The 9,186-nt window shown below is 48.2% G+C and overlaps 1 protein-coding gene across 1 annotated transcript; it reads right to left on the reverse strand.

The window, feature by feature from the left end:
• LOC118259606 (protein DGCR6) lies at positions 1-7,358 on the reverse strand. The gene is made up of 5 exons (XM_035569260.2): positions 7,220-7,358; positions 6,976-7,136; positions 6,537-6,637; positions 2,886-3,026; positions 1-968 (listed from the first exon to the last, which is right to left on the reverse strand). The coding sequence occupies exons 1-5, from the start codon at positions 7,330-7,332 to the stop codon at positions 885-887; spliced, it is 600 nt and encodes a 199-aa protein (XP_035425153.1). The 5' UTR covers positions 7,333-7,358; the 3' UTR covers positions 1-884.
• Between the last annotated feature and the right edge of the window lie 1,828 nt (positions 7,359-9,186).

Consider the following 9,186-nt stretch of genomic DNA (forward strand, 5'->3'; position numbering starts at 1 on the left):
ACGAGGCTGTACATAGTATTTTATTTCTATTCATTTGGAAACTGTTTTGAAGTAACAAAGCAAAAGCTCTGAAGCCTTTTCTGCTATCTGACTCGGGTGGAATCACCACTGACGTCACGTCACAGTCCAGTGCAGGTGGACAGAGGCCTCCCTTAATAAAACTCAGAGGAGAAGCCTATGCTGTTAACTGCCTAGATGTCTCTCTGTAAGGGGTCTGCCTGTTTAGGATGCCGTTTCTGCCTCAACACACACGAACACATCTTCTTGTAGATAAACTTTTTTTTCCCCCATCCGCCAGCTATCTGCACACTGAGGCTGCACCGGAAGGCCAACACGCTTTGCTTCCTGTCTGACAGGGCAGCTACCCACTTCTTCCATCCCTTATCAGAGACACTCACTCCTCCTTGACTCAGAAGAGGAGATTGTAATTTGGAGATGACACTGCTCACAAACTCAGCTTCACTCCCCTAGATAACAGAGAACATCCATACACCGGTGGTTTGGGTTTGCTGACTCGATGCCTACAATAGTCTCTCTCAACTTAGTAGACTGCCTCACTGACACTGCAGGCTGTACTGTGGCAGACTAATGCCCTCTGTCATCTCTTGTCTTCGTGACACTTTGCAATGCCGCAGGAATTGCAACATGCATCTTGTTCCGAGGAGTGGAAAGGCACTCTGAAGCTCTCCAGCTTCAGACTCTGCTCTGCTCTGGAGGTCTGCTTCCCCCACCTCTAAAGGTTACCTAAGGGACACAGCTATTTCTTCTACAGCTGCAGACCAGTAGCCCCTTCCTGATATAATATAAAGCAAATGCATTAATAGTCTATTCTTTAGAGGGAATTCAGAAGAAAACTCTGGAAAGTAAACAGCAGATTTGCTTGTTCAGGAGAAGGCCTTCTCTGACTCAGATTCCTTCTGCTGTAACTTCCGAATCAGTTCCAGTAAGTTCATCTGTAAAGTCAGCTCCTGTAAAGGAAAAAAGAAATTTTTGCAAGAATAAGATGATCCCATGCCCTCATGCAGGAAGCAGAAAGGACTGGTTTGTACCACCCACTCAAGAACGAGTAATCCTAAGGGAACAAAAGAAAAAGCTTGCAGATGCAAAACACGGGCTTAATCTTAAGTGTTTCTACAAAACACAAGGCATTAATAACTTAAATCTGCTGCAAACTGTAGCTGCATCAGGAATCCCACTGCTTTACAAATTGTTATTGGTTAAAAAGGTTCTTTCTTGACAGTTGTTGAACAATAAATCCAGTGAGGGCTGCCAGGCTGGCCAGTTTTGAAGGTTTTCCCTTTTCCACCACACAGCCTTCAGTGGAGGAGAGCAGCAGTGTCCCCTTGCACACACAGAGCCATACACTCTAGGGGAGGTTCTCCAGGTAGGCACAGCTCCCCTCCATTGTTCTTGGACAGCAACTCCAGTGCCTGATCCTTTTGCAGGAGACAAGGGAAGGAAGCAGGAGGAAACATTTTGTGTGCTTTCCGACTGCTTTCTTCTAAGGTACATGCAACACACTGCTGTGCTGGTGTATACAATCCCCTCTTGCATTCTTCAAAAACTCCTTTTTCTGTGACTGCCATTGAGTTGAGATCACCATCTCCTATAATCACGAGCATCAGCTTATTGCTTCCTTATACTCCCCTTGCCATCTGCTTGTTCTTCACTCAAATTTATCTCACAAGCCATTTAGCAAATAGACTGTATCACACCTGCACATGGCAGGGTATCTAATTCAGTAAACCCTGGTTCTGTGACGCAGGCTTGTAGATGTTACATTATGGAAGTAAAAACCTATTTTTGTAAATTATATATATATATCAACCACGTAAACATGCAGTTTATATAACAGACTGGGAAAAACACATCTGCTGATGGAAATGTATGGAGAACAACAGATTTCAGCAGTGATTTCTTGTATGATGGCAGCATTCAAAGATGCAAGTCAAGGTCCGGTTTACCAGCTATCATAAAGGCAAACATAAAAAAGAAACAGCAAATAGGAACCCTGGTAAGAGTTACTACTTACAAAAATAACATAAACGGCAGGGGCAGGAGGGGAGACAAAGAGCTGCTTTCAGTAATGAGTAATAGCAGCATAGGAAAAAAAAAAGGACTTGATCAAGGCTACACAACCGGGAATCATGTGAGTTTTAGAAAATGGCTATTTAACTAACTTAGTGTAAGCCAACTTTTCTCTCTAGTAGGTTTTTATCAAAATTAAATTTAATCAGCTGAAAAATACAGTTAAGAATAGTCTGTTCCTGCATTCTCTGCAAACTTCAGTGGCATCGTAATGAGATTTTGGAACTTTTAGTTTTCCATTCCTGTGGTGTCGGAAAACAGAAGAAAAAAAAAAACACAACAAAAAGCTAGGCAACTGCTCTCAAGTTTTAAGAGCACTGGAGAAACACAGAACAATTCTCTAACGAGTCTGATACAACTATCTCCAGTAAGTCACAAGCAAGAATTAATGAGATGCCTTATAAAAAAATAAGACTTATTGAAGGCAATTTATATAGCTAAGCTAAGCACAAAAATGACAAACCTACTTATCCATTTATTTCAGTATTCCATGGACCCGTTCAAGAGTCACAGGACTGCAGGCTGCACAATGTTTCTTCCACCCCCAGTGGGAAAAACACTGCAGAAGGTTGGGGATATTGCCCTCTCTAATGGGCTTCTGTTGCTTCGAACCCACCACCTGGTCCGCCCAGAGCACGTTACACATCGGCTGATGAGGCAAAGGACTGATCATTCTTCCTGAGCCAGCAATTCAGAATTCATTATGAATAGAGTAAGATTTAAAAAAAAAAAAAAGAAAAGTTGTTAGCACAAGAGCACTGCCAGATCTTACACTCACTGCTTAACCACAAACCTACCTGTGGGTTGGTGGTGATGTAGAAGCCTGATACCCCAGCCTTCTCCAGAGTGCTCTGCTGGTCTATGACTTTTTGGTCCAGTTCCAAGACAATTTTCTCATCCATCATTCGCTGTTCCTCTCGAATTCGTTGCTCCACAGCCTGAGATGATGATATGCAGCAGAAGAGTGGATTATTCACCTTCCTCGTATATTTTTCTCATCTCTAAGTCTTTTACCAAAACCAAAGAGCTACTAGACCCTCAAGCACTCCAACTGTGATGACCTAGACTCTTCCAAGGACAGTAGAGGGCAGCAAGCACGGCCTCAGATCTTACCTTGAGTGACTGCCATGCCTTATAGCAAGCTACCTCTCATGAAAGAGCAGGGAAACAGCTGGTACTAGCCTAGTTTATGTGTGTTTTGAGGCTAAAAAAGAGACCATGAGCAACAGATCACAATCCGAATGACTTTTCCTGAGGAGCAGCAGGCTGTAGCTGAGTACTGCAGTAGCACATGTGCTAAAGAAGTCCGTAGTCCAAAAAACACATATCCTGCAGCATCATCAGTGCTGCGAGGGAAGACTTGGAGGAGTAATACAAGCCACAGAAAATCACCACAGAGCCAGTTCAGATGCCTCCACGTTCTCTGCGCACAAACACATACAGAGCTGGAGCTTTACAGCAGACCCAGGTCCCATTTATTCACTAAGGAGTCAAGCTCCTCAACTCCTAGCTTTGCAATACAAAAGTCAGCTTATTTTGTATTGACAACAGCAAGTCAAAGCTTCGCTTGGAACTACAGTATGCTGGGGCTCTATTTCTGGCAGATTAAGGATATTATCAAACGAACACTTTCCAAATAGCCCTATCAGCAGAACCCTCCCGCCTTGCCTTTGCAGAAAACCGCATTACCTCAGAAGAATGAACGGAAGAGCAGAGCATGGTAAAGGTGTGGGTTCGCTGCCTAAGCACAGGATGGCAGAGCTGGAACTCACCTGCCACAGACACACAGTGTAATGGCGGGGTGTAAGTTAGCCTCTCTAGCTGGAACACAGTGATCATTTGCTACTTCAGAGGCACACTGGAAATCAAGTGTTGAGAGCATGCTCTACAAAGGCTACTATGTTCTGCTAGCTGCAGAAGTGGGCTTGGCTAGTCACTTACGGAGAAAATGTCAACCTACTTGGCTAAAAGGAACACTGCTAGAGAGGGCAGAACAAAGCAGAAGGATCGCAGGGGTTGAGGAGAGCCCAGCTCCAACAAAAAGCCACATATGTGCACAGCTAAGGCAATAAGATCTTACTGGGCTGCCCTGAACAACAGACTTCCTTCTCAAGACACAGGGAAAGTCAGGAAACACCAAACCTGCTCTAAACATAAAGGAAGGCTCCGTCTCATGTAAGGACTAAATGACAAGTTTAAACATTTTACCCATGCAATGCTGCTCCTTTGTAACATGGTAAACAAAGGCAAGCATTTAGCTAGAGACATTCAGGGCAGTAAATAATCCTCAGTGCACAGAGAGGAAGAAGTCACTAGGTCTGGGATTTCCTGTGTCAACGACTGTGGTTTAAAAGGCCTGGGCAGATCCATCTGAAAGGGAGGACAAGTTCCACAAGTCCTGTGGAAAAGCCAGAATCTGAATGACAATGGCCTCAGTCCTGAACAATCTGGAAAAAAAATTGAGATTTGTCTACAGCATGAAAGTATCAGCTGCTGTCTGCAAAAGGCCTGACCCAAATGAAGGGTGTTTCAAAGACCTGACTGGACAAACTGTGAACAAGTTGAAGCAGCCTCAGAGCTTACTCTGCTTTGAGCAGGAGTTTGGACCAGACACCTCCTGAGGTCCCTTCCAACATTAACTATCCCACGACCCTAAGAAAACTCTGTGTTTATAAGTTCTTTAGTCTGGAAGGCTCACAATCCTTGTCTGTGGAAGATTCAAATCCCTTGGCTCCCACATTCCCCAAGGACTTTCCTTCCTCTTGATGGCCTTGGGGCAAAGGAGTAGGTACCACACCATTGTCTTCACTTAGTCCTGTGCTGAAGAAGTGATTTGCCCGTCCTTGGGCTTGAAAATCTCTTTAAATGAGATTTAATTACCTGCATACTGTTTAGGGTAGATATCCAACTCTGAGATACAGAAAAGTACAAAAGACTGAGAAAGTAAGGCTTAAACACAAGCTTCAGCTCAAGTGGCTGGTATGCCAGGCCAAGGTTTTAAGTGCTACAGATTCCATTAGGAAGCTGGACATCTAGAAACTACAACTTGTATTATCCCTCCTGTGAGACTAGTCCCAAGCTGTTATACAGGAACTGCTCTTCAAAACCTTTAACCACAGAGAGCAGGTCTGACTAGGAATGTAGCAATTGTTACTAAGATTACTGATCTATTCCTAAAATGCTCTACAGAGTTTAGAATAACAGAGCAGTTACTCTGTCAGAGAATAACAGAACATATAAAAGGGAAGAAGTAACTTCAGTAACTTCCTCCTGACAGACGGATAAATAACACAAAAAGGCATGGGGAAGGTAAAAAGATGTAAGAAGTTGTGCATGATATAATACGAGGAAAAACAAAACACATAATATGGATATGATTGTCATCAAGTCTACTGAGCAAATACAATATTAAAAATGCTTTAGAATCAGCAATATAGATCATTATTTACTGCTGTGCTGCAAGTACAAGTTATTCAGACACAGAATGTCTAATATAGGTCCACACTGGCCTTAGTCATCTCAGTAAGAAATGAAGGAAGTGAAAACAAAAGATCCAACAGTGAGCTCTAACACCATGGTTGTTATGTACAAAGGTCAGAAAAACGCCTACATTTAAACAGTTATGCATTTGCCTTACGTGCAGTAATTTCATGCATACGTTTGAATTACATGAATTAAGAAAACTAGCTACTTGTAATTTCCCTTACTTTAGTGATAAGATAGAGACAGTTTTATAACGTATAGGTAAGGTGATCTTCAGAACCTTCGGACTGAATTTACCGCTCATGCTGAAGATCCTTTCTAGAAATGCCTTGAGAAACACTAAGAATCAATTTTTGTTTTTAGGTACCTCAGGTTATTTCTTTCAGTGTAACTAAGTAAAACATGAGTTTTGAGTGTTCTCTGCTTTCTCACCTTCTAACACATAATGGTAGATTTTATGCATGTTTGTATTTTGCATCAACTTGCTGTCTATCCATATGCAGGCTTAAGCTTGTAATATAACAAACAGACTCATTAGCATATTGTGGAGAAGGCCTTGCTCTTTTGGAGCAGGTTCCTCAACTTCCATGATTGTCAGATCAGGTCTGGGCTCTAACTACACTAGATGGCAATGGCCTGGGGCAATCACCTACTCTGTCAGAAGGGACTGAGGGGTCAAAGGGCAGAGCCAGAAAGAGGACCATCCAGCTGGCGTGGAGAGCCCAGGGTTCTGCAAGCATGGCCAGACAAGATGGCTGGCAGCTTCCAAGGCTTCGCAGAGGACTAGATAAACCCTTTGGAGGTGCCAAGGGCTGTGATGCCCCTGCAACAGCACCAGCTCCTTGGGTGGGACAGCTAGGAACAGCCTTGCAGCAAAACAGCCGTTAAGCCCCAGGGAAGGAGACAACCTTTGTACTTATGTGAAGGGTACTGAGGGAAACTGTGCCCACTTGCTCACCCCTTACCTCCATCTCCCGCTGCTGGGCGGCGCGGAGGATCGGCAGGTTGTGCGGCCTGCAGCACTGCTGGGCCTCCTTGTGCCGGTGGAAGAGCTCCTGCTTCAGCCCTGCTTCGGGGACAGGGTCAGGGCCCCGCGGCCACCGCGCCCCCTCCTTCCCTCCCTCCTGCCCTGTCTCCGCAGCGTCCCCACAGCGTTCCAGCGCCCCACCCTGAAGCCCCAGGCCTGGCTTCCCAGCCTCCCCGTGCAGCCCCCTGGTGCCCCAGGCCCCACTCCTCAGTGACCCCCCCAGCGCACCCAGTTCCCCCAGTGCCTTCACCACCTACCCTCGAGTGCCACGGGGCTGTCCCCCGCGGTGTCCCCACCACCCTCTCCCCCCCGCAGTGTCCCCATCACCCCCCCGCAGCGCCCCCCCCCTCCCCCCGCCGGCCCGGCGCCCCGCTGACCGCGGTGCTCGCTGTGCAGCTTGAGGCGCTGGCTGTAGAGGTTCTTCTCGGTGAGGTGCTGGATCTCCAACAGCCCCTGCACGATCTCGAACACGGTCCCGTCCAGCAGGGCCAGCGCCAGGTCGCTCAGCGTCGTGTAGGAGAGCCGCTGCTGGCAGGAGCTGTCGGGGTGCGGGTCGGTGCCGGTGCCGGTGCCGGAGCCGGAGCCGGTGCCGGTGCCGCCCCGTCCTGCCGCCCCGCGCACCTGGGCAGCGCCTTCACGAGCGCCTGTAGCTCCGAGAGCAGCCGGTAGTGCCGCTCCTGCTGCCGGGACAGCTCCGCCGCCTCGTACCCGCCGCCCCCGCCGAACCGCTCCATGGCCCCGCTCGGCCCCGCTCCGCCCCGGCCCCAGCCCCGGCCCCCGGCGCAGGCGCAAGCGGCGACGCGGGCGGGGCCTGACGGGGCCCTCCCGGACTGCGAGGGCCGGCGGAGGGCGGAGGTGGGCCCCGCGCTGCTGGCGGCGGGCGTCCCCCAGCCACGCACCGCATCGGCGCGGACGCGCTGTGCCCGAGGTCCGGCTGCGCCCGCGGCTGGAGCGGGGCGGGGCGGGGCGGTGGGGCAGGGGTGCAGCCAGGTGGCGGAGCTGCTTCAGTGAATCATAGAGTCACAGAACATCCCGAGATGGAAGGGACCTGTAAGGATCACCGAGTCCAACTCCTGGCACCGCACAGGTCTGCCCCAAAATTCAGACTGTGTGACTAAGTGCACAGTCCAAACGCTCCTTAAATTCAGACAGGCTTGGTGCAGTGGCTGCTTCCCTGGGGAGCCTGTTCCAGTGGGCGACCACCCTCTCAGTGAAGAACCTCTTCCTGATGCGTAGCCTAAACCTCCCCTGCCTCGGCTTGACACCGTTCCCGCGGGTGCTATCACTGGTGACTAAAGAGAATAGATCGGCGCCTGCCCCTCCACTCCCCCTCGTGAGGAAGCTGTAGGCTGCGATGAGGTCTCCCCTCAGCCTCCTCTTTTCCAGGCTGAACAGGCCCAGTGACCTCAGCCGCTCCTCATGCGTCTTCCCCTCTAGGCCCTTCACCATCTTCGTCGCCCTCCTCTGGACACTCTCCAACAGTTTTATATCCCTTTTGTACTGTGGTGCCCAGAACTGCACACAGTACTCGAGGTGAGGCCGTACCCGCGCAGAGCAGGGTGGGACAATCACTTCCCTCGACCGACTAGCGATGCCGTGCTTGATGCATCCCAGGGTACGGTTGGCCCTCCTGGCTGCCAGGGCACACTGCTGGCTCACATTCAGCTTGCTGTCATTAAGAAAATAGCTGTGGACTTACAGACAAGTACTTCCTTCTCGTTGGTTACCACAGAGTTTCCAAACCCCAGAAATAGTAAAGTTTTTCTGAGAGCTGCTTGTTGATACACACTTGCTGTGGGAATGAGCCCTTACCTGCTCGTTTATTTTGGGGACAGCTATGGTGCTGCTCTGGGAGTGTTTCAAAATGTAAAGAGCTAACAGGGTCAAAAACAAAACAAAACAAAACAAACAAACAAAAAAACACCAAAGCATTAGAATCTGGAGGTGTATTTTAAAGTGGTTCAGGATACCAACAGTCGTTCTCAAAAATGAGAACACATTTTCTGTGAGCTCCTGGTTCGTCTCATATGCTGCACAGTACTGGAGAGCGCATTCAAAGTATCCCAGTGCTCCATCTTGTAGGCTGTTAGAAACGTTTTCAATCACTTCATCTGTCAAAAAAATCTTCAGAACTGCTGTTAGGTATGTGAGTTTAGCAGCAATAACTGTGTCCATTCTGAGGCCTGTTGGTACACCGCTGTGACCAAAAGGTGCCAAGCATCTGCCAGTGCCCAGAAATCGCGGCTGCTCTTCGGGGGGCAGAACTCTTCCTCCCCTCTGAACGAGAGCCGCTGTCACTTTGGTGTTCCCCCAGCACAACAAAGGTGCCGGTGTGCTCTAGCCACCTCCTTCTCTAAAAAACGCAGGATGTATTTTTGTTAAGGAAATTGTTATAATTGTTATAATGCTGGAGCAAGAAATGGTGATGAAGCTGTTTGAGAACTGATTGGGGGAGCACTGAGGAGGGAGAGATCAGACTGCTATGGCTGTGCTGTGAGGATATGGCAAATGCCTTCAGATCCTCGCTCTTTTAATTTCTTAAAACACATGGAATTTATTAAGTTCATTTCAACTTCAAATGCACTGTT

The sequence above is a fragment of the Cygnus atratus genome, chromosome 17, assembly GCF_013377495.2.
Source record: "Cygnus atratus isolate AKBS03 ecotype Queensland, Australia chromosome 17, CAtr_DNAZoo_HiC_assembly, whole genome shotgun sequence".
Taxonomy (NCBI): domain Eukaryota; kingdom Metazoa; phylum Chordata; class Aves; order Anseriformes; family Anatidae; genus Cygnus; species Cygnus atratus.

Excerpts from the sequence above, each read along its gene's own strand:
- LOC118259606 (XM_035569260.2), bottom strand. The coding sequence starts at position 7,332 with ATGGAGCGGTTCGGCGGGGGCGGCGGGTACGAGGCGGCGGAGCTGTCC. Across the intron at positions 7,137-7,219 it reads CTCGTGAAGGCGCTGCCCAG|CTCCTGCCAGCAGCGGCTCT; the intron begins GTGCGCGGGGCG and ends GCACCCCGACAG. Across the intron at positions 6,638-6,975 it reads GCTGCACAGCGAGCACCGCG|GGCTGAAGCAGGAGCTCTTC; the intron begins GTCAGCGGGGCG and ends TCCCCGAAGCAG.